The following is a 25,118-nucleotide window of genomic DNA, read 5'->3' as shown; positions in this document are numbered from 1 at the left end:
TTACGTCATATAGTTGCACATCGAGTTTAGTCCACACTCGCACCCAGAGCCTCACGGCTACTGAGGGTCTCCAGTCCATTAAAGTCACTGTGACTGTGAACGAGGACGGGCTTCTTCAGGCTGGGGAGGCGGACGTGTTGGGCATAATCCCCACAGTCCACCGCGGCGGCGTGTGAATGATCGAACCCAAACCCTAAAATGAGAGTTCTCCTTCATGTTTTGGTCGCAGGGGCGGGGCTATTGCGCAAGCTCCACACAGGCCACGCCCACAGGCTTCACGCTTACATCAGCCGAAGAGCCTCGCTCAATTACTTTACTGCAGACTTTCTCTTTAAAGCGAAGATCGCAGGAAGCGCAGGGCGGTGTTTGGGCAGTGTTTGGGCGGTGTTTGGGGGGTGTTTGGGGGGCGGGAGGAGCTTACATGAATGCCCCCCCACAGTGCAGCACTTACCCTCCGGCCCTAAGCGCGAGACTACGGTGGCGCTGTAGCGTCAGGACGTTTGATTCAGTTTACAGAACCGATTCTTTCGAAAGGTCCGTTTCAGTAGTTTATATGATTCTTTTTGAAGTACTCAACCGATTCGTTCGCGTTCCTGTGGCTAAGAGACAGGGGGTCAGTGAAATCACTGAAACAGCGCCCCCTGGATCACGGTATACACTATACCTGCGCTGCAGACTACAGATAGCACGCTGTTAAAGGCAGTAGGAGCGAGAAAGCAACTCAAAACAACCCAGTTTGAACTCGTGAGATTAAATGATGTGATTTTATAGAAGTGCCACGCGGGGAACTGCGACGCCACCGCTCGACTCAGTCGGTCTAGTGATTCATTGCGAGGCGATTCACTTCAAAAGAACTATTAGGAAGGACAGTGACGTCACACATGCAGCATGGCGGCCAAGGTGACTCTGGTTTACACGGCGTTTGACTGATTTTAGCGTTTTACTGAAACTTGCAGCCTGTTCAGCATCTACTAATCCTCGGGAGCGGTGGGTGAGGGGCGCAGGGCGTCGGCGGGGCCGGCGTGTGTGGAGGTGTGAGCCGCAGCCGCAGCGCTGCTGCCCGGCTCTCGGAGCCGCTCTCGGCGGCTCTCGGTGAGGAGGAGACGCCGCCGCTCCGCGCAGGAACCGCTCCTTTCGGCTCTCCGGGCGGTTTGAGGGCGGAGCTGCTCGCGTCTCCTCGGTCGGGGTTGTATTAGCGCTCTTCCTGCCCGCGGGGCTGCTCGAATTCGGGTGCAGCCCGGTTTCGTTAATTAACGTTACCTCGTGTTAGACAGGTCAGCGGCGAGGTGACCCGGTGGCTGTCCAGCCGGTTTAATCCGAGCTTGCTGCACTTCTTGTAAGACGCGCTCACGGACCTTAATGTGTCCTTGTTCCGGCGGTGTCGGGTCTGCAGGCTGCACCGAGAGGCCTGAGCTCGCGGCAGCGAGCCGTACTGTTGGGGGTCAGTCAGCTGGTCAGTCAGCTGGAGCCGAGGCAGTGGGTTTCGTGTATATTGGGTTTATTTGTATTTCTAGCGCTGGGAAGTTTGAAGACAAACGCTGCGTGTCTCCCCGCGTGCGTCTTTGAGGATGGTATGGTTTAAGAAGGGTTTGCTTGAACTCTCCGAATCTCTGGCTTTAAAAAGGTCGAATCATCTCCTGTCCAGGTGTGAATGCTGTCTTTTGGCTTTTACAGGTGCAGTCAACGAAAAGGGCCGACCCGAATGAGCTGAAGGGCATCTTTCAGAAGGTAAGTCTGAGCAGATGTTCAGTGTTATTCCATAACTGAGCCTGTGACTTTGTCCTGGGACGTGGACGCCGATGTGGCCTAGCCTGATTTTTCCTGTTTTCAGTGTTCCGTTATAGCGGTTCTCCTTTCAGAGGGTTTACCTGGTGAAGGAGGCGTGTTTCATGTCCTCTGTGCTGGTAAAAGCTGTGCAGGCGTATTTTAGCCAGACCTATTATCAGACTTCCACCTGTGGATCCCACACAGCACAAAAGAGTCGGAACACTCGAATGTCCGACGACGGTTCAGCGCTGAGCGGTCAAGGCGGGTTCTTCCTCGCTGCTGTGGAATGTGTGTCCTTGGCAGGTGTGTTTAGACGTTTGATGACCCTTCTGGTTTTGGGTCATCTCTCCTCTCCTTCTGTGTCAGAGGGGAGGGATGTGTAGACGGGATTTATGGGAGGTATAGATGAGTATCAGGTGGGAGGTTCAGGGGTTTCTGTGGGGTCACTATCTCTGCAGTGTACGTTCATGAGGTCATGAAATGGTTCAAGGTGCTTTACATTCTGAGGAAAGAATAAAATATAAATAAAGGCAAATACAGATAAGCGAGAAAAAGAACATGGATGATTAGAAAAGGTACAAACTTTTATCACGGAGTAAAAGCACAAAAAGAGGTGTTTGAATTTTTCTTAAGAGCGGCCGAGTTCCTCAGCGGAACAGGAACGTTCTCCTGTCACGGGCCATAATGAGCTGACATGATTCAGCCACACTGCTTTATAGCGTTTATACTCATCACCGGGATTCCAGCACGTCACGAGTGAGTGGAAAGCTGTTTTTTGAGTTGTGAGAAGATCCTGCAAATACACAGGAGTTACATCATGTATTTGTGCACAAGTATGATAAAGGGCCATTTTTGAAGCCCACTCATAATGTTTGTGTGGGTTTACCTGCTAAAAGCAGAGATCATTTGGCTTTCCATAACCAGCTGTAACCTCTTTGTGCTTTAGCGTTGGGCTGTTTGTCTCACTGTGCCTCTAACGTGCAACAGTCGCATGCAGAAGGATAAACAGCCTTGCTCAGATTTTATTGATTTGTAAATGAAAGTAAATCAACACTTCAGGGAACAATATCTTGTGTTCGTAGTGGTCATCGTTGTGTTTCTGAGGATCTGATGGATGGTCAGCACTTCTAGACCACTGAAAAGCTCCACGTATCATAGTCATTAGACCCGTGATGGAGAGTAACTGAAGCAGTGATGCTGTCGTGACACGCGTGTTGATATAATCTCCTTTCTCATTCGCATGTTAAACTATAAACGGAGGGGCAGTTACATGTTACTGCTGCTCCCTTTGTTGTGGACTGGTATCTCAGCTTTGTTTGGTATTGAGGTGTAGAAGTCACAGAATCGTCTGCTGGTGTTTTCCATATTGAAAATGTGCTGAGATGCAAAAATGACGCATCAAATAGTGAAAGATGCACATCAGTGCAGCCCTGACAGCCGGTGTCTACTAACACTCTACTGTTCATGCCATTCGTTCATTAATTCATTTTATCAGTTGCTTTTGCTTTCTGTTTTTTTTTTCTTTTTAATATTGAATTTAAAAGATCATTTTACTCAATTACTTAATATTTCATAGCATTTTCCCACAATTGTGGTTGTTCACAACTCTCAGAAACCTTATGGTTGTGTATTGTGAACATGTCTTCACGGTAGTTATGGCCCACCGTCAAACAAAGCGTTTACTTCCGCTGCTGCTGATCACGTTCCCGACTTTCTTTCTGCCCCTGTTGTGAGCTGAATGCCTGCTTTCCCGGGCAGTTTCAGTGGAACTGAAGCAGGTGGATCACGCAGGATTAAAGCGGCCTTGGTTTACTTTCCAGTTGGAGCTGAAACTTGTGTTGGAAATCTGAGGAATTCTTTGCCACAGTGTTTTATTTTTTCTACATTGCAGCCTGAAGATTGGCAGAGAAATGCTTCAGCATAATTAAGGCTTGTCAGGAAGCATCTGGTGCAGCTGGTTAATTTTCTTGAGCATGCCAGTAATTAGTTCCTCTGGATTGTAATATAAGGAAGCATAACTGATCCATTGACTGAAATGTGATTACATACACTGGTCAGTTGCTTGTTAACACAGATAGCTAATCAGCCAATCACACGGCCGCAGCTCACTGCATTTAGGCATGTAGAGGTGGTCAAGACAACTTGCTGAAGTGCAGACCGAGCATCAGAATGGGGTAGAAAGGGGATTTAAGGGGCTTTGAACGTGGCGTGGTTGTTGGTGCCAGGCGGGCTGGTCTGAGTATTTCAGAAACTGCTGATCTGCTGGGATTTTCACGCATAACCATCTCTAGGGTTTACAGAGAACGGTCCGAAAAAGAGGAAATATCCAGTGAGCGGTCAGTTGTGTGGACAAAAATGCCTTGTTGATGTGAGAGGTCAGAGGAGAATGGGCAGACTGGATCTAGATGAAAGAAAGGCAACAGTAACTCAAAAGGGGGTCCAGCCATTTACGATCAAGGTGTACCTAATAAAGTGGCCAGGGAGTGTATATATGATGGCATGCAAAATAATTTGGTGATGTCGAACGTTTAAAATTTCCAGGCTGACTACATACCAAGGATTTTTTAGTAAGTACATGGGAAAAGAAATAAAGGATGAATCAGTCCAGCGCCTGCGTCTGATATTTTACGTGTGTATCTGCTGCTGGTGACGTTTATGAAATGTAGAGATCTGCTGGGATTGTCGTTACAGATAAATATACTGCTTTTCTAACAGGTTACATATGCAAGTATAAGCACGTGTCCAATGCAGACATTCTTTTGAAGTTATCCGTTTGTATCCCCGTGATTCTGATATTATTGTTTGTCCCTAATGTAAATTGACTAATGCAGGTTTGTTTTCTTGGGTTAGTTTCCAGGATAGAAAATCTCCATTCAGAAAGTTGTGTAGTCTGCTGAACTTAATCCGCCTTAACCGACTCATTGTTACGTGAGTGAGGAGTCCTGGACCCGACAGCAGCTCTTGGCCATTTAAGGGGCGAATAGTTTGAATTAAGTTGCTGATGCCTATTAAATAACATGTTGATTAAAAAGGGCTCAAATCCTGCAGTGTTGTTTTTTTCTTCCTGAAATCCATGCATTATGTTTGAGTAGCTTTATGAACCAAGTCAGTTGTAATTTGTTTTTACATAACTATTTTCCAAACTTTCATTTTGTTAGTGTACATTTGTCTTAACCTTCCCCTGAGTGGAAGAAGGCCAGTACAGCCAGCATCTTCCTGTAGGCCCATTCGAGAGCTCTTGAGGGGACGTTCCTAATAACATGTCACCAAGATATTGTGGAGCCATGAAGACATTTAAAAATCATTAAAAGAATCTTAAAATCGAGTCCGACATGATCCCACCCTTTTGTGCATGTCAGGAGCTGCAGTGTTTTTTACCCGCTGCAAGCTGGAAGTAGAGCTGTTGGGTAGATCAGAGAGAAGAGCGCTGCAGTAATCCAGGCGCTAACACGCAAACGTGTGTAGAAGCTAACCACTATCGGCCGGGGAGATCAGAGATGAGACAGATCTGGGTCTTCAAGCTAAGATCACTGTCAAACGTGACACCCAGGTTTTTGACTGAGCTTTTATTTTTCAAAGACAGAGCTTTTAGGATAAGGTGATAAAAGTGGAGTTTCCTGCTCAATGATTCCTTTAAATGAACTTCACCACCAGCGAAGGCTTTGTGTAATTATTCATCAGTTCTGTCAATAGGCGTGTTGGTACATTACAGCTGGATGGACAGATTTGTAATAAACGGATAAAATGTATTTAAATAAGTGCTGAACAAGTTGCTGGAACTTGTGTAAATATCATCCATCACTAGTGCTCTGATACACGCTGGTGTTGTGAGCTTGGATAAAGGGTTTATGGGCTTATGGGGCCAGATCATTTTCCTGAAAGTTGGACTTGCATTGCAGTCGCACCTTAAAGCATGCAGCTCTAAACTCTGGCCAGATATTGTGTTGGTCTACACACAGTCCTAATTGTGCTGCTGTCACGGCCGAATGGGTTCTTTTTTAATTCTGTCTTTTGTGTTTTCCCTTGAACAGCTTTTCCAGGTATTAGTGCACTGCAGGATATAAACCTCTCTCTCTCTCTCTCTCTCTCTCTCTCTCTCTCTCTCTCTCTCTCTCTCTCTCTCTCTCTCTCTCAGTATTCAAGTGTTGTGGATAAGGATGGCGAGCGGTTCATGACCCCCAGTGATTTTGTGCAGACGTTTTTGGGCCTCCACACACAGATTCATCACAATCCCAAAACTGTGCAGCTGCTGGCTGGAGTGGCAGATACTACAAAGGATGGGTAAGAAATAACATCCTCAGAAACGGTGAAATACAGGTACCAGACTGTGAACAGAAAAGTCAGTACACCACAGATCTCACTATCTCTTCTGATTTAACACCTACTTTGATGATTTTAAGAGTTTGATGTTGTGAGGAAACAGCATTGAAGTCCAAATATGGAAGTAACTCTAAAAACAAACAATTTTAAAGTTAGTGGGCCAGATTCATAAAACCCAGAGATAACAGTCCTAACAGACACTCAAAATATGGTATGGTAAATAAGAGATACTCAAAGTTACAGTGGCGATGATTGGCACTGTTTTTAAATTTTATTTATTAATTTATTATAACCCCAATTCCAGTGAAGTTGGGACGTTGTGTAAAACAAATCAAAACAGAATACGATGATTTGCAAATACTTTTAAACTTGCATTCAATTAAATACACTTCAAAGATGAGATATTTAATGTTCAAACGGATAAACAAATATTCACTCATTTTGAATTTGATGCCTGCAACACGTTCCAAAGAAGTTGGGCCAGGGGCAACAAAAGACTGGGAAAGTTGAGGAATGCTCAAAAAACACCTGTTTGGAACATTCCACAGGTTAACAGGTTAATTGGAAACAGGTGAGTGTCATGATTGGGTATAAAGGCAGCATCCCTGAAAGGCTCAGTCACTCACAAGCAAGGACTCAAAGTTTTTTTTTTTTCCAGCTCAAAGTTCAAAAGCCAGCATCTCTGATGGTGTGGGGGTGTGTTAGTGCCCATGGCAGGGGTAACTGGCACATCTGTGAAGGCCCCATTAATGCTGAAAAGTACATACAGGTTTTGGAGCAACATCTGCTGCCATCCAAGCAGCGTCTTTTTCAGGGACGTCCTGCTTATTTCAGCAAGACGATGCCAAGCCACATTCCGCACGTGTTACAGCAGCGTGGCTTCGTAGTAAAAGAGTGCGGGTACTAGACTGACCTGCCTGCAGTCCAGACCGGTCTCCCATTGAAAATGTGTGGCGCATTATGAAGCACAAAATACGACAGCGGAGACCCCGGACTGCTGAGCAACTGAAGCTGTACATCAAGCAGGAAGGGGAAAGAATTCCACCTTCAAAGCTTCAACAATCAGTGTCCTCAGTTCCCAAACGCTTATTGAGTGTTAAAAGGAAAGGTGATGTAACACAGTGGGAAACACGCCCCTGTCCCAACTTCTCTGGAACGTGTTGCAGGCATCAAATTCAAAATGAGTGAATATTGGCAAAACAACAAAGTTTATCCATTTGAATATTAAATATCTCGTCTTTGAATTGAATACAGGTTGAAAAGGATTTGCAAATCATCGTATTCTGTTTTTATTTATGTTTTACACAACGTCCCACCTTCACTGGAATTGGGGTTCCAATTTTTTTTATTACCTTGTAATATGTATAACCTGTGTCCTAGGTAAGAACCAATCGAATTCCATATGAGAATGAAGCCATATATATTAAACATGTAGTGCAAGTGAAGGACCAGTTGGCTGCAAAAGTAAATATGAAAAATCTAGAAACAGAAAACCAAAATTCTCAGAATGAGAGCTAAGAATTTTACAGAAGTGCTGGCAAATAATAGTGAACTGTTTGTTAAAGATGTTGTTGAAATAAAGTATAAAACTTTGAATTATGACTATTTGTAGGAATTAAATTTTACTTGTTGGCCTTTTTCCGATTTATTTCCAATTTACTAAGTTTTCCTAACATGATCTAAAGTTTCAGATGTGGTATTTAAGTTTACCGTGTGGTGGAAATTAAATTTCCGCTTGATCTCAGGAATTAAATGCTCACATATGAAATGAGTTGTTACATTTTGACCACTGAAAATTCAGTTTTACTTGTAAGGAGTTGCATTGCTTAAAATCTAGGAATAGGATTGCATGTTATATTAGTGGAACATAAAAACAAATACTGATGTAAATGCAGAAATAGCTGCACTATACATCAGCCTCGCTCTCTCTCTCGCGCTCTCTCTCTCTTTGTCTGTAGCTCTCGTGTTATCAGAGAGTTATCAGTCAGTAGCATTAATGAGCCACCTTAGCTCAATAAAAGCCTGACTGTATTACACCTCTATCTGTGATTAGATAACGTGGTGGAACTCAGAAAAGAGGCATCATCGCTGAAGTACAACAGTGTCGGTTTGGCAAAAGATCAGATAATGTTCCCCGTAACCCCGAAAGTAGTCGAGGGCGGAGTGATGGAACCTTATAACCCCCAGTTAACTGCATCCCTCAGTTACGCATTCTCTTCAAACTGTGTCCAATCCGTAAGAGAGATTCCTACTGCTTCATGTTGGATTGTTTCTTGCAGGGCTGCAGCGCTGGGTGTATCAGTGAGAGGTTAAGTGTGGAAGTAATGAATCCTGAGCTCCTTTATCTCTACTTAGAATTTAAACTTTTAATTTAGCTTAAATCTGCAGATCTGCCGAAAGATACTTCAATATTATCAAAAATAACTTTCATCCAAAGCGCCGTTTCTGGAGGCGTAGCTGTGATGAGGTGCATGAAGTAATTAAAGATAACATGCTGCATGAAAAATTCTGTGTAATGTACTAAAACATACTTTTAAACATGAATGCAAGTCGTAATATTTAGATATTTTTATGTTTGGTTTTACGTACACTGTATTTATATCTATACGATTAAATATAACGTATATATATTTTTAAACATTGCCCATTGATTTTTTTTTTTGGCTGCTGCAGCAGATGCGTGTGGTCTGTTCAGTTTCTGTCTTTTCCCCCCACAGGCTGATTTCATTCCAGGAGTTTTTGGCCTTTGAGTCAGTGCTCTGCGTTCCAGATGCACTGTTCATTGTGGCCTTTCAGCTCTTTGATAAAACTGGAACTGGAGACATTTCCTTCGGTGCGTATGTGTCTGTATATATGAGTGTAAAAGAGGGAGGGGGGGGAAGAAATGCAGCAAACTTGTTTAGAGGTTGAGAAGATTTGCATAAAAAGCACAATATTTAAATTTTGTCTACATGGTTGGTATAACAAATAAAAAATAAATAAGCAGAAATCTGATTGTAGATCAAAAGTAGAATGTTTGATTTCTGCGTTTGCTGAACGAAAGGTTAAAGTTGTGGTGCACTTACAGTAAAGATTGCGCTTGTGAATAAGATGTTCAGCACCGAAGGAAATATACATACATAAGGTTTCAGGCACACCATTTAACTTAGATTTGCTTATCTGGAGAATAAGGCAATAAATGTCCTGTGAAAACTGTAAAGTACACAAGTAACTACTTTTTTTATTATTATTTTTATTTTAAAAACTGGAGTAAGGACAGCGGGTTTGGTTCCAGATTTCTCGTTGAGTCTCCCAGCCATCGCATAAATTTGCTTAAATCTATCTTTAGCAGACTTCATTTCACTTAGTGAAGCATTTGTTACCCAAACTAGGTTTTGGCTTGTAACTACAGTCCATAGGGGTTGAAAATGAGACGAGGTTTGGAAACATGTAAATGATCACATTGACATGCATAAAATTGCTATACTGCTTATGCAGTATTGTTCATCTTCCTTTCAGAGGTTCTTTGGATGTTGCTTGTGTGTAAAATGCTGTGTGTGTATGCATGTTTGCAGAAAACGTGCGTGATATTTTCAGTCAGACGACAGTCCATCATCACATCCCCTTTAACTGGGACTGTGAGTTTATTCGTCTTCATTTTGGCCATGACCGAACCAAACGACTCAGCTACCTGGAGTTCACCCAGTTTCTACAGGTATGTGCTAATGTGAGCTGTAATTAAAATTTATTTTAGAATTTTTAGCTGCGGATTCTACATTTTCAATGCCAAATTTGGATGCTAATAAAACAATGTTTAATTAGAATTAGAATTTGATGAAAAATGGTTGTCGCAATAGTTTTGTTTTGCAGCAGAACAATGAACAGATACAGACTCTAATCTCTTCATACAGATTGAATATTCAATGCATCTTTAATTCACTGTCATCAGTTACATTTGAACATTTATGTAATTTAAATGGATTGTATAGCAAAATTATAACAATAAATAATTTAGAATTTGATGCAGAATAACCTGGACTCTTATTCCCTGTTCTGTATTTGTCTAATGCGGAATTTATCTGAAGTCAGAATCTTAACAAGCAGAAAAATTAAGCTGTCAGTCAACTCCTCACTACTGATTTGATGGAAAGTTGTGGTCACTCTTCTGTTCCTCTGACGTTCTGTAGGAGCTGCAGTTGGAGCATGCCCGGCAGGCCTTTGCACAGAAGGACAAAGCCAAGACTGGAGTGATCTCAGCCATGGACTTCAGTGACATCATGTCCACCATCAGGCACCACATGCTGACTGCATTTGTTGAAGAAAATCTGGTCTCAGTAAGTCTCAGGGTATCTCTGTGCTGGTGTCTATATGTGTATGTGCCTGTGAATGTGCTTTTAAGGCAAAGTTAGAGGTACAGTTAAGCCTGAAATTGTTTATACCGATGCCACACGTGTCTTAATTAATTCATAATTATTTGTTCTGTTTAATTTATTTACAATGTTTAATCTTTATATATATATATATATATATATATATATATATATATATATATATATATATATATGTACATACACTGCTCAAAAAAACTAAGGGAACACTTAAACAACACAATATAACTCCAAGTAAATCAAACTTCTGTGAAATCAAACTGTCCACTTAGGAAGCAACACTGATTGACAATCAATTTCACAGCTGTTGTGCAAATGGAACAGACAACAGGTGGAAATCATTGGCGATTAGCAAGACACGCTCAATAAAGGAGTGGTTCTGCAGGTGGGGACCACAGACCACTTCTCAGTACCTTTCTGCTTTCTGGCTGATGTTTTGGTCACTTTTGAATGTTGGTGGTTCTTTCACACTCGTGGTAGCAGGAGACGGACTCTACAACCCACACAAGTGGCTCAGGTAGTGCAGCTCATCCAGGATGGCACATCAATGCGAGCTGTGGCAAGAGGGTTTGCTGTGTCTGTCAGCGTAGAGTCCAGAGGCTGGAGGCGCTACCAGGAGACAGGCCAGTACACCAGGAGACGTGGAGGAGGCCGTAGGAGGGCAACAATCCAGCAGCAAGACCGCTACCTTCGCCTTTGTGCAAGGAGGAACAGGAGGAGCACTGCCAGAGCCCTGCAACATGACCTCCAGCAGGCCACAAATGTGCATGTATCTGCACAAACGGTTAGAAACCGACTCCATGAGGATGGTATGAGGGCCCGACGTCCACAGATGGGGGTTGTGCTCACAGCCCAACACCGTGCAGGATGCTTGGCATTTGCCAGAGAACACCAGGATTGGAAAATTTGCCACTGGCACCCTGTGCTCTTCACAGATGAAAGCAGGTTCACACTGAGCACATGTGACAGACGTGACAGAGTCTGGAGACGCCGTGGAGAGCGATCTGCTGCCTGCAACATCCTTCAGCATGACCGGTTTGGCAGTGGGTCAGTAATGGTGTGGGGTGGCATTTCTCCATGTGCTCGCCAGAGGTAGCCTGACTGCCATTAGGTACCGAGATGAGAATCTCAGACCCCTTGTGAGACCATATGCTGGTGCGGTTGGCCCTGGGTTCCTCCTAATGCAGGACAACGCTAGACCTCGTGGCTGGAGTGTGTCAGCAGTTCCTGCAAGATGAAGGCATTGAAGCTATGGACTGGCCCGCCCGTTCCCCAGACCTGAATCCGATTGAGCACATCTGGGACATCATGTCCATCCACCAACGCCACGTTGCACCACAGACTGTCCAGGAGTTGGATGCTTTAGTCCAGGTCTGGGAGGAGATCCCTCAGGAGACCATCCACCACCTCATCAGGAGCATGCCCAGACGTTGTAGGGAGGTCATACAGGCACGTGGAGGCCACACACAATACTGGGCCTCATTTTGACTTGTTTTAAGGACATCACATCAAAGTTGGATCAGCCTGTCGTGTGTTTTTCCACTTTAATTTTGTGTGTGACTCCAAATCCAGGCCTCCATTGGTTAATAAATTTGATTTCCATTGATGATTTTTGTGATTTTGTTGTCAGCACATTCAATTTTGTACAACGTCACTCAAGTGGCTGGTCCAGGTTACTCAAACAGCCAGTCCAAGAAGTCTGTGAGCCACGGGTGGAAAATCACTCTCTGCTGCCATTTCGGTGGAATGGTGGCGAATTCCATCAAACATTCACACAAACAATGCAAAACAAAACAAACAAAAAACTGATGTAAAGCAGCAGCCATGTCGCGCCAGCATACTTACAGTGTAATGAACACACGCAGACGGACTCGCGTTGCTGCATATCGGACTTCAGTATCATGTATGAAAGCTTCTCAAACCAGAATCGAATCAGATTCTGTGCCTTTTGCTGTTCACACTGACTGATCTGTGTCGCGTATGAAAGTGGATCAGATTTGGGCCACTTGTACCTGCTGGGTAAACGCAGCCTAACAGCCGTGTGTTTCCTCCTGCAGGTAGCCGGGGGCGGAACCTCTCACATGGTGAGCTTCTCCTACTTCAATGCCTTCAATTCACTCCTCAACAACATGGAGCTCATCCGCAAAATCTACAGCACACTCGCCGGGACCCGCAAAGACACACTCGTCACTAAAGGTACAGAAACGGGCGTCTGAAATGGTTCTCTACTGCTACATAGTGCACCACACACACACACAAAGGTTTTACATGTTTGTCATTTGATTTCTAAAGCCTACAAGGCCACATCCTCCAAAAGACGAGAGAAATATGAGCTTTTGTAGACGCTGTTACTGTACTTACTACAGTACAGTGCACTAGGTCATCTTTTGCTTTCTGGAAAGAAAGACGCTATTTAAGCAATATGGCTAATAAGCCAATGTATGGTGTTTTGACTTATTTGCATAAAATGCACAAAATGAAAATTTTTAATGAACGTTTAACATTAATCAGAATTATTTATACAACAATGGTCAACAGAAAATTCTTGAATGTGACCAGGCTAAACATACAGTAATTTAAACAACATTGTAGATTTTTCAGTGTGAAATGTGTGAAGTAAACTAGTGTGTGGTTGTTAAGAAGCTCTGGAATGTTCTCTCCATTTACGCTGCTTCATATGGATTGTTAACTCTTTTTCTTAACCATTTTAATGTTGACTGACCTCAGAACTACTGATTGTTTTTGAAAAATTGCATTGATGTCCCAGTTAAAAACGAAGCCGTGTGGGTGTGAACTGGGCTTAATGCTGTAGCAGGGCAACTCTGTAACCACGTGTCACATGTTGCTGTCTTCTCTGTTGGATCTTCTGTCTCTGTCTTCCTTTCTCGGTCTGTCTGTAGAAGAGTTTGTTCATGCTGCTAATAAGTTTGGTCAGATCACTCCCATGGAGATTGATATTCTCTATCAGCTCTCAGGCCTCCACTCCCAAACTGGGTAAGTCCCTCTGATCATCTTTAACAGTTTCTTGTTTAAAAACATTTTAAAAACATAAAATGGGAAAACCCCTCAAAGGGAAGTTTTAACAAATCAGAACCATTGAATAGTACTTTTCTCTGCCTCTAAAGCCGTGGATTCACAGCACTACCTTTTAAAGCCCTTCGCATGGCATCTTCCGCTGAACGACTGGTTCCTGCAGAAGTGAAAGATTGGGGATCACACCCTGCACAACTTTTGTTGATTAACTGAACCAAACCAGCTTGAACACATTCCTCCGTTACTCGGAGACGCAATTAAACAAATGAGGAGCAGATTTCTGCTGTAGCTGTTTGCTCTCACACAGTTAAGAAGCGTTGTACTGAAGTGTGTCTAAAAATCTGGTCTGTGTGGTAGATTTAGGGTTTTTGATGCATGAGCATAATTTTGTTCATGCCTTAATCTCAGTTTATTAAAAAGCTTCACTCGTTCACCATCATCTTTATTCATATTCTGTTGTTTTTTTTTTTGTTTGTTTCATTGCCTTTGGAAGATTGAGGCGGGCCAAATCATCAGATATGATTTGTGTACTCTGGCTTCTTGGAAATGTGTCAGAGTCAGAAAATCTGTATCTGTGCCCTTCTTGATTTTTCTCTCCCAATCAGCTACACAACTGCTCCAGAATCTATAGACTAGAGGCAGCTGGCACAGACTCAGAACTGTGGCTAAAATCAGGGTAAAGGTTCTGTAGCGTCACCCTTAATGCACTGCTCTTATTGTAGATCTGCAGATCAACACATCTGCAGTAACTAGTGATAAAATTAGTATTGGCCTACTGTTTAAAAAAAAGTAAAAACAATGCTATTGGTAGTGCTTCTTATAAAAAGGTGGAACACTAACCAGTTTTGAAACAGTATTGTGGGATTTTTACAGCCGTCTTTTTAATAGAATTCTGAAATTGTTTTTTCCTTCCTTCCTGTGTTTGCAGGAGGTTGAACCTGGCAGATATTGAAAGGATAGCTCCTTTGGAGGAGGGTGCACTGCCCTATCATTTGGCAGAAGTACAGAGACAGGTAGGCGGAAGTAGGGGCTGTCTGTGTGTCCAAACGCTTCAAGATCTGGTTTTGTAGCGTACAGAAATGAATAATTATACTATTTTGAGTTTGTAGGCAGCTGCGGTTTCGGACCTGGGCTTCATCATCCTCTGTTAATTTGTAGATGATTACATAAAGGAAAGATCCAGAGACTTAAAATGTGTGTCTGTCTCTCTCTCTCTCTCTCTCTCTCTCTCTCTCTCTCTCTCTCTCTCTCTCTCTCTCTCTCTCTCTCTCTCTCTCTCTCTCACTCACTCACTCACTCACTCACTCACTCACTCACTCACTCACTCACTCACTCACTCACACACTCACACACTCACTCACACACTCTCACTCTCTCTCTCTCTCTCTCTCTCTCTCTCTCTCTCTCTCTCTCTCTCTCTCTCTCAGATGCATGGTGATGCTTCTCGTCCGGTGTGGCTGCAGGTTGCAGAGTCAGCATATCGCTTCACTCTGGGCTCCATTGCTGGAGGTGAGACATGACGCACAGACCAGACAGAGCATTCAGTTAATAAACCAGTTTCCAAACTCCAGATTCTGGTATTGTGTGTTGCTATGCTAAAGGACGGAACCTGGCCTGAACATTTTTATAATGTCAGTTTTGCTGAGCAGCCTAACAGCAGTAATTAAAGCAGCTTGGCTTTTTGGATTTGGAGGTGTTTTCTGTGGGTAAACATGGCGTCAGGAGTTTCACCTTCCACAGCTTCAGTTTCAGCTGTTAAAGTTGACTGTAGATCAGTACCTTTGTTCTGATCAAAATAAACAATGTGTGTTTTATTGAGTTTTATTTTGTGTGTGTTTGTAGCCACGGGTGCCACAGCGGTGTACCCCATCGACCTGGTGAAAACTAGAATGCAGAACCAGCGCTCCACTGGCTCGTTTGTAGGCGAGCTCATGTACAAGAACAGCTTCGACTGTGCCAAGAAAGTCCTCCGGTACGAGGGCTTCTTTGGCTTCTACAGAGGTAAATTGCAGTATCCCTATAATATTACAGAAATTTAAAATTCTTTAAATGCTTTAAAGTGGAAGCTCTCAATCCAGCACATTCAATGCCACCCATTTCAAAAGCAGGGTTTAAATGCCCTTCTTCACTCCCTCTGTTCCTAGGGCTGTCAAAATCATGATGTTTTAGCAGATGCTTGTGTTTAAAGCACTTTTAAATTTTATTTCAGTGTCTTGTGTTCATTGTGTGCAATTGTTAAAGACCTGAAGCAGTGAAATTAACTGAAATGTGTCAGACGAGACTTTGGAGTCACAAAGTATTGTAACTTGATGCATTTTCCTGTTCAAACTCGAAAAAACAGAGGCCATTTATAATCCGTAGTACATATTAATATATCAAAACCGTAAACATTTGATTTGCAGATTAGTCAATTTTTTTTAAATGACTGCTGATATAACTTCATGCTACTGCTAGTTTGCAAGCTAAAGGCTACATGACTTAAACAAAAAAGGCACTAACCCACAGTCCCAAACCAGAGCTTTGAGCCAGACAATTCAGTTTTCCACAAATACACTACTCAAAAAAATAAAGGGAACACTCCAATAACACATCCTAGATCTGAATGAATGAAATATTCTCATTGAATACTTTGTTCTGTACAAAGTTGAATGTGCTGACAACAAAATCACAAAAATCATCAATGGAAATCAAATTTATTAACCAATGGAGGCCTGGATTTGGGGTCACACACAAAATTAAAGTGGAAAAACACACGACAGGCTGATCCAACTTTGATGTGATGTCCTTAAAACAAGTCAAAATAAGGCTCAGTATTGTGTGTGGCCTCCACGTGCCTGTATGACCTCCCTACAACGCCTGGGCATGCTCCTGATGAGGTGGCGGATGGTCTCCTGAGGGATCTCCTCCCAGACCTGGACTAAAGCATCCAACTCCTGGACAGTCTGTGCAACGTGGCATTGGTGGATGGAGCGAGACATGATGTCCCAGATGTACTCAATCGGATTCAGGTCTGGGGAACAGGCAGGCCAGTCCATAGCTTCAATGCCTTCATCTTGCAGGAACTGCTGACACACTCCAGCCACATGAGGTCTAGCATTGTCCTGCATTAGGAGGAACCCAGGGCCAACCGCACTAGCATATGGTCTCACAAGGGGTCTGAGGATCTCATCTCGGTACCTAATGGCAGTCAGGCTACCTCTGGTGAGCACATGGAGGGCTGTGCGGCCCTCCAAAGAAATGCCACCCCACACCATTACTGACCCACTGCCAAACCGGTCATGCTGAAGGATGTTGCAGGCAGCAGATCGCTCTCCACGGCGTCTCCAGACTCTGGAACGTCTGTCACATGTGCTCAGTGTGAACCTGCTTTCATCTGTGAAGAGCACAGGGCGCCAGTGGCGAATTTGCCAATCCTGGTGTTCTCTGGCAAATGCCAAGCATCATGCACGGTGTTGGGCTGTGAGCACAACCCCCATCTGTGGACGTCGGGCCCTCATACCATCCTCATGGAGTCGGTTTCTAACCGTTTGTGCAGACACATGCACATTTGTGGTCTGCTTGCGGTCATTTTGCAGGGCTCTGGCAGTGCTCCTCCTGTTCCTCCTTGCACAAAGGCGGAGGTAGCGGTCCTGCTGCTGGGTTGTTGCCTTCCTATGGCCCCCTCCACGTCTCCTGGTGTACTGGCCTGTCTCCTGGTAGCGCCTCCAGCCTCTGGACACTACGCTGACAGACACAGTGAACCTTCTTGCCACAGCTCGCATTGATGTGCCATCCTGGATGAGCTGCACTACCTGAGCCACTTGTGTAGGTTGTAGAGTCCGTCTCCTGCTACCACGAGTGTGAAAGCACCACCAACATTCAAAAGTGACCAAAACATCAGCCAGAAAGCAGAAAGGTACTGAGAAGTGGTCTGTGGCCCCCACCTGCAGAACCACTCCTTTATTGAGTGTGTCTTGCTAATTGCCAGTAATTTCCACCTGTTGTCTGTTCCATTTGCACAACAGCTGTGAAATTGATGGTCAGTGTTGCTTCCTAAGTGGACAGTTTGATTTCACAGAAGTTTGATTTACTTGGAGTTATATTGTGTTGTTTAAGTGTTCCCTTTATTTTTTTGAGCAGTGTAGCTGTGACGCACATCTGAATGGCGAACTGGTGAGGGCATGTTAAGAATGGCTTTGAATAGGGTCCTGGTCCTGTCACTGCTGCTACAGATTCAAACACACCTGTGGCAGGTAAAAAGAGAGCAGTAAAATCCTGACTCTGTCTCTGGTGTGGAACTGGAAAAGAACAGAAACGTGAACTGGAGAAATCATGAGGACCCAGAAGAAACCATGAAGACTTGCCCTGAACTTTAAAAGGACAACAAGAAAGTTCGTCTTGTATAGTTTAAACTCAGAGAGCAAAGCTTTTCTGAATATCTCAGCTTCGGCCTGTAGCGTGAGAGTAGCATGTAATTATGCACTTATTATGGTGTTTCTGATGCTTTAGCATTTTTGTGTTAAGCTGACAAGTATGCTACAGTTTAAGAAGACTAGCCATGTTGAACACTAAACTTTATCTGTACCTAGTGTTTATTTTCCAAGGTAACAGCATGTCAACATTTGTTTATGAAGCTCATTTTACATAAGTGGTTGATCTGAAGTGCTGTACACATAAGAAGGTAACTGAAGCACAAATATGACCCCACAAGCACATCAAACAATAAAACGTGAACAATGGCTCCCAACACAAACATGGGCACCATCTTGCTCCTTGCATAGCAAGTGCTAGAAAGCAGTACACGTGTTTTGGCTGAATGACTACACTTGGGGTAAAAGCAAGTTGGGTAAATTTGTTTTTTGTCTTCTCTCCCTCCACCAAACTCTTGCTTTGTGTCTCCATCCTGTTTTGTGTGTTTCCGTTAGGCCTTGTGCCTCAGCTCATTGGTGTGGCTCCAGAGAAAGCCATTAAACTCACTGTAAGTCTGCCTTAACCTCATGAGCCCTGATTATTCATTAGCTTCTCTGAATGGAGTTTGGGAATTTAAGCTTGTTTGTGTTTTGCCGGTAGGTGAACGATTTTGTGCGAGACAAATGCTCCAATAAAGATGGCTCCATCCCTTTGTCAGCGGAAATCCTTGCTGGTGGATGTGTGAGTACCTGAGTGTGAGGTGGAGCTCACACATGGATGACGTGATGTACATGCAGTGGTTGAGTTTTACTGTTTTTGTTGCAGTGTTTGTATGTGTAGCTCTGGGTCTGGCAATACATTGGTATGTATGATATCTGGTGCTTTACCAACAACATTTTTGCTGAGACGTATTTGTTGAGGTATTAAGTTGAACTGGTTCACAAACACTAAAATATCACAATGAGAAAGGAAAAGGTGAGAACCATGTAAAATGGAGCAAAATCAACAAAAAAAGCTAAATATTCTCGGTACCATTGCCCATCAGCCCATAATTTTAAGAAACATGACAGTTGAGAACTGACACAGTACATGGCCAAAATTTACTGTAATAGCCTCCACTCTTCTTTGAAGGCTTCCCACAAGATTTTGGAATATATCTGTGGGAATTTATGCCCCATTTAATCAGTAGAGCATTTGTGAGGTCAAGCGGCGATCTTAACCCAACGCCTGGAAGACAGCCCCAGACCATTATCCCTCTTCCACCAAACTTTTCTATGGACACATCCTGGTAGGTAGTGTTCTAGCATTCACCAAAGCATCTGTCTGCGGCCAGATAGTGACGCATGTTTTGTCATGTCGGGATCCAGAGCAGTCCAGCCTCCACGCTGGGTAACCGATGTAGTATTATGTTACAATTAATTAACTTTTTAATTAATATGCAAATTTTAATTTAATTTGTTTTCTAATATAAAAAAGGTTATTAAGTCAAAAGATTAAAAACGGTCTTGCAAAGTATAAAAAGCAATACCGCCAAAAAGCTTAAAAGATTTTCTTGCAAGAATGAAGTAGATGAAAAAACTAATTTCAGCTGTTGGTTCTTTTGAAGGGAAAGGCTTTTATTAAGTTTCAGGTGACGAGTCGGTTTCCGGATAGCCAAAAATGCAAAGATCCAACACATTACATCGGTTTTTATAATGTTTTTCGAATATGGTCAGTGCTCCTCCCCAGGGCGCTGTCTTCACTCCTCCTCCCTGACCATCCTAGGTTTCCATTGGCTGTCGTTATATTTGCTATGTTAAATTTACGTTTTGACACCTCTAGATTTTGTCTGACAAGGACCGTTTCTACGACTTTACATAATGGCTTTCTCAACTCCGAGCAGGGCATCTTCTTAATTCCTTAAGAGTTGGGACCCATTCCTGCTCGCTGCTTATCCGTTTCCTCACTAAAAGCTGTGTTTCTTACAGCTCATATCTGCTCATCTCTCAAGGCTTTCTGTAGTGCATTACTTTCACTCTGATGTGTGTTTGTGTATTTGTAGCTCTTTTTGCTAAACTTTGTGTTTACCTGTCAATTTCAGGCTGGTGGCTCTCAGGTGATTTTCACCAATCCTCTGGAGATCGTGAAGATCCGTCTGCAGGTTGCTGGGGAGATCACTACAGGGCCCAGAGTGAGCGCGTTGAGCGTCGTCCGTGACCTCGGCTTCTTCGGCCTCTACAAGGTTCGCTAGCCATGCGAAATGATTATTTCTATTGTCGATGCATCTCTCAAGTATAATTTGAACAATCAACTAATCAAACTCCTCCGCCTTCTAAAGTTCCTCTCACTTTGCCACCCCAGTCGTTCTGTGAACTATGTGACTAGTAGTGTCGTCTTCTGTGGTGTAATGAAACAGAAGAAGCCATATTGGCCCCAACACTTCTGACTACAATCACTGCGTAGATTATATGAACATAATGTTGTTTTTAGTAAGTCATATTTAGGCAAACAACGCATTCCCATATTTTCATAATCTGTGTTATCAATTATAAATAGATGTCATGAAGTAAATTGTACCGATTTATGCTGGGTACGTGTCCCATGTCCCGTTAGTTATGTGTGTGTGTGTGTGTGTGTGTGTGTGTGTGTGTGTGTGTGTGTGTGTGTGTGTGCGCGTGTGTGTGCGCACAGGGTGCTAAAGCCTGTTTCCTGCGTGATATTCCCTTCTCTGCCATCTATTTCCCTGTGTACGCCCACACTAAAGCTCATCTGGCTGATGAAGACGGTCGGGTTGGAGCTCTGCAGCTGCTGACCGCGGGAGCCATTGCAGGTAACATGGCCCTGGACATTTCAGCCTTTTGTTTTCCCCCTCTTCATTGTGTGTGTGTGTGTGTGTGTGTGTGTGTGTGTGTGTGTGTGTGTGCGCGTATTTGCGAGAGATTGTGTATATTTCAATTCAGTAGTTTAACTCAATGAATCAGTTCAATAATTGAATTCTCTATTTGATGTTGGATGACAATTTTTTTTTTGCTTTCCAGGTGTCCCTGCTGCTTCATTGGTCACTCCTGCTGATGTCATCAAAACACGACTGCAGGTAGCGGCACGTGCAGGCCAGACTACATACAGTGGAGTTATTGATTGCTTTTGGAAGATCCTGAGGGAAGAGGGCTTCAGAGCCTTCTGGAAAGGAGCAGGAGGTAAAAACTCTCACATTCCCATGAAAATGTGTGCCCAAATTTTCTATAATTATTTTCTGCTTGCGTAATGCTAATGACCCAAACGGACAAAATTCAGACTTATTATCCTCTTAATTTGAAGGATACATTAAAGAAGCAAACTACTAAACTTTATTTATTTATTTTTATTTTCCAGCTCGAGTCTTCCGCTCCTCTCCACAGTTTGGTGTGACCCTCGTCACTTACGAGCTCCTACAGAGATGGTTCTACATTGACTTTGGAGGGCAGTGAGTGTTATTTATTTTTTTTTTTTTAATGCAGCATTAAAGCTCTAGAATAATAACAACTAATTGTCTGTTTGTTGGGACTTATCCTATCAACAAGATTTTTTTATTTATTTACTGTATCCAGAAAAGTACACACACACACACACACACACACACATATATATATGTATGTATGTATGTATGTATGTATGTATGTGTGTGTGTGTGTGTGTGTGTGTGTGTGTGTGTGTGTGTGTGTAAAAAACATAAATAAAAACAGAATATGATGATTTACAAATCCTTTTTAACCTATATTCAATTGAATACACTACACTAAGACACAATATTTGTGGGGGTGTGTTAGTGCCCATGGCAGGGTTAACTGGCACATCTGTGAAGGCCCCATTAATGCTGAAAGGTACATACAGGTTTTGGAGCAACATCTGCTGCCATCCAAGCAGCGTCTTTTTCAGGGACGTCCTGCTTATTTCAGCAAGACGATGCCAAGCCACATTCTGCACGTGTTACAGCAGCGTGGCTTCGTAGTAAAAGAGTGCGAGTACTAGACTGACCTGCCTGCAGTCCAGACCGGTCTCCCATTGAAAATGTGTGGCGCATTATGAAGCACAAAATACGACAACGGAGACCCCGGACTGCTGAGCAACTTGAAGCTGTACATCAAGCAAGAATGGGGAAAAAAATTCCACCTTCAAAGCTTCAACAATCAGTGTCCTCAGTTCCCAAACGCTTATTGAGTGTTAAAAGGAAAGGTGATGTAACACAGTGGGAAACACGCCCCTGTCCCAACTTCTCTGGAACATGTTGCAGACATCAAATTCAAAATGAGTGAATATTTGCAAAAAACAAAGTTTATCCATTTGAACATTAAATATCTCGTCTTTGTTGTGTATTCAAGTGAATATCGGTTGAAAAGGATTTGCAAATCATCGTATTCTGTTTTTACACAACGTCCCAAATTGGAATTGTGTGTGGCTGTGGGTGTGGCTGTGTGTATGAAGTGTTCTTTCCAGTAATTCTGGAGAGTGCTTTGTTTCCCGTGCTCAGTTCATCATCGGAGCTGATCTTGGGGAGCTACAGCTGTTTCAACTGTCATTGGTTTGAGTTAGAGGTGCGAGTAGCTGTGCCCTGTGAGATCTGACCTGTCCTCCTTCTGTCCTTCTAGCCGTCCATCTGGCTCTGAGCCAACTCCAAAGTCACGGATATCAGAACTGCCCCCGGTCAGCCCGGAGCATGTGGGTGGATACCGTCTCGCTGCAGCCACCTTTGCCGGCGTGGAGAGCAAGTTCGGACTTCACCTGCCAAAGTTCAAATCCTCTGGGGTTGTGAGCATCCAGCCCAGCAAGGAGGAGGCACCAGCCTCTTAAAAAGCCCCGCCTACTCCTGTTCTTTCATCCAGTGGCTGCATGCCTCCATCTTCCAGGCTGTCACTCCATTTTCTCCTGTTTTATTTTTGGCTTGTTTGTTTGTTTGTTTGTTTGTTTGTTTGTTTGTTTGTTTGGTGAGGGAGGTGTGTGGGATATATTTACTGTTTTCAACCACTCATCAGTGCCTGCTCTGTAATAACCGAACATTTTGCTACTGGATTACTTTCACACTCCAAATGCTGGTGTAAATGCCAGCTGGACATTTCCTTTTTCAGTTGATTGAGAAAATGCAGTGACCGTATAAAGTATCCACGAGGCCACTGACTAATCATCTGTTGTGTGGCTTTTTTTTTTGGGAATGATTTACCAAGCAAACTCCTGGGGGGGGAAGTGTATTTCCAAAAATCCAGGGTGAATTTAGATTGAGTGGGATGCTAGGAGAGTATTCACCAGCTGTCGACTTCCTTAATGATGCCGTGTTATGAAAGTGTGATGTTCTAAAATATGTCTAACATGAAATGAACAAGTCCAGTTGAAAAGCAAAAGTGATCCAGCCATTTTACTTTTTAACATCCTCTGCTTATATATGAACACCTGACCATTAAACAATTAAGTAAATTCGTTAAATTTAAAGAGACCATTTTTGATCTGTTTGTTGATTGGCTTTCTACTGGTTTTGTAGTCGACCACATTAGAATTTGGCCTCAAATGAGCCTTTTCCCTTCGACACTTACATTCCCGAATTCCTGTTGCTGAGAAATGGATCACCTCTCCCTAAATACTATTTTAGCATCACATTTTAATGTTAAATTCCTGATTTATGGCACTCATAGACTCCAAATGAAATGTTTACTGCAACAAAATATCTAGTCCAGTCTGTCTTTTTGGTCATGGATTTTCGAACGATATGTCCTTTTAATATTTGATTCAACCGAAGGGACATAAAAATCAGGCAGCACAAGCACCGCTTCCTTTCCATTTCCAATAATCTGAACATGAAACAAATATTATAAGGACATTCTGCTGGTGCAGGTCTCATTTTCGCTCTTGAATTGCAGTTCAAAAAATGTTCCTCCCCAGAAAAACTAAATAGAAAAAGTTAAAAAAAAAATTAGAGCTTCTGCATCATTTGTCTCGTAGGGTAACGTGCGGCTATTAAACCAACATTTAAAGCACATGATGCCAGGTGCTGTCTGATTTTTTTTATATTTTTTTAATCTAGTAATCTTTTTATGAGGTCCACTTACTGTAAATTTAGTGATCATGTCTGTTTCACTCACCAGTGCCTGCAAATATGTCCTACGGTCAAATATTTGTCTTCTATCACCTACAGAGGACTTGGCCAGTAAACGTGTCTGTATACAGTCAGGCCGGCAGCAAAAACCTCTCTGCTCCCAGTGTTCCACTTGACCTGAATCCACCCTGCCGGTGTAAATGCTGCATTTAATCTGCATTTTTTCTTCTTATTTTGCCTTTTTATTTTTCTTTGCAGTCATTAGGAAGTTCCTCCTGTGTTAAAGTAGTGCAGTAGTGTTCCTAATGCTTTTCCCATCATGCTTTGCGTAGCTTGCACACGCCCTGTACATATTTGTACATCTTTTTTTGCACAGAGACGTGGGAGAAAGAGAGGCAAAGTCATAGTCTCTCGCCCTCATTTCTGCATCATACTGATGGTGTACAGAGGTTTCCAGATTTACTGATCAAAACAAAAGCAAATAAAATATGTACCATGGATAATCTGATGTTAAGAAAATAATTTAAATGTATTTCGGTCGTGTATTTTCTGGAAGTAAATCATACGGTTAAATTTTAAACCGAGACTTGGTGTTTTATTTATTTTTGTTTGTTTCCAATATGTTTTTTTTCTCATCGTTGGTTAGTTTATACCTACTTAGAACATAAAGAATATGCAGCTTAGAAAAATGGACATACAGACATTGATACTTTCTACAGATCCATTCTGAACCAAAGCAACACTGCCAATTAGTTAAAAGCTAAACATGGAATTTCTGTCTGGATTAGATGTAAAACATGACTGTTTATAATAAAACAAGCCGACACAAAAATGTTCCATGTCAGTGAAAGGGTTTAAGTGGCAACGTTAGATTTTGTGCGCACTATTAATAGTTGTAAGGTGGTTCATAATGGGAAATAAGATCTTGCAGGCACTCCGCTGAGAGACCATGCAGGGCTTTATACGTCAATATGAGAATTTTATAGTCAATACGGAATTTAATAGGAAGCCAGTGTAACGCTGATAAAACTGGGCAGCTGTGGTCAGACTTCCTGGTTTTAGTGAGAACTCCAGCTGCAGCATTCCGAACTAACTGAAGTTTATTTAGGTTCCTGTTGGAGCTTCCTGACAAAAATGCATTACAGTAGTCTAGCCTTGAAGTTATAAAGTCATGTACCAATTTTTCAGCGTCATGAAGGGAT

The 25,118-nt window shown here is 42.9% G+C and overlaps 1 protein-coding gene across 2 annotated transcripts; it reads left to right on the top strand.

The window, feature by feature from the left end:
• The first annotated feature begins 629 nt into the window (after nt 1–629).
• On the top strand, nt 630–24,496 carry slc25a12 (solute carrier family 25 member 12). Of its 2 annotated transcripts, none has more exons than XM_017703665.2 (18): nt 630–900; nt 1,675–1,728; nt 5,903–6,048; nt 8,805–8,920; nt 9,642–9,781; nt 10,254–10,400; nt 12,512–12,650; nt 13,355–13,448; nt 14,416–14,500; nt 14,915–14,996; nt 15,330–15,488; nt 18,392–18,444; nt 18,537–18,617; nt 19,957–20,097; nt 20,547–20,685; nt 20,894–21,052; nt 21,228–21,318; nt 22,481–24,496. In XM_017703665.2, exons 1-18 carry the CDS (start codon nt 889–891, stop codon nt 22,680–22,682), a joined length of 2,040 nt encoding a protein of 679 aa, XP_017559154.1. In that variant the 5' UTR covers nt 630–888; the 3' UTR covers nt 22,683–24,496. The 2 variants fall into 2 exon arrangements, with proteins under 2 accessions (XP_017559154.1, XP_017559155.1); XM_017703666.2 differs by lacking the exon at nt 630–900 and adding an exon at nt 931–1,571.
• The last annotated feature ends 622 nt before the right edge of the window (nt 24,497–25,118 follow it).

Source organism: Pygocentrus nattereri, chromosome 30 (assembly GCF_015220715.1).
Source record: "Pygocentrus nattereri isolate fPygNat1 chromosome 30, fPygNat1.pri, whole genome shotgun sequence".
In the NCBI taxonomy this organism is placed as follows: domain Eukaryota; kingdom Metazoa; phylum Chordata; class Actinopteri; order Characiformes; family Serrasalmidae; genus Pygocentrus; species Pygocentrus nattereri.
This window is presented reverse-complemented; position numbering and strand designations above follow the sequence as displayed.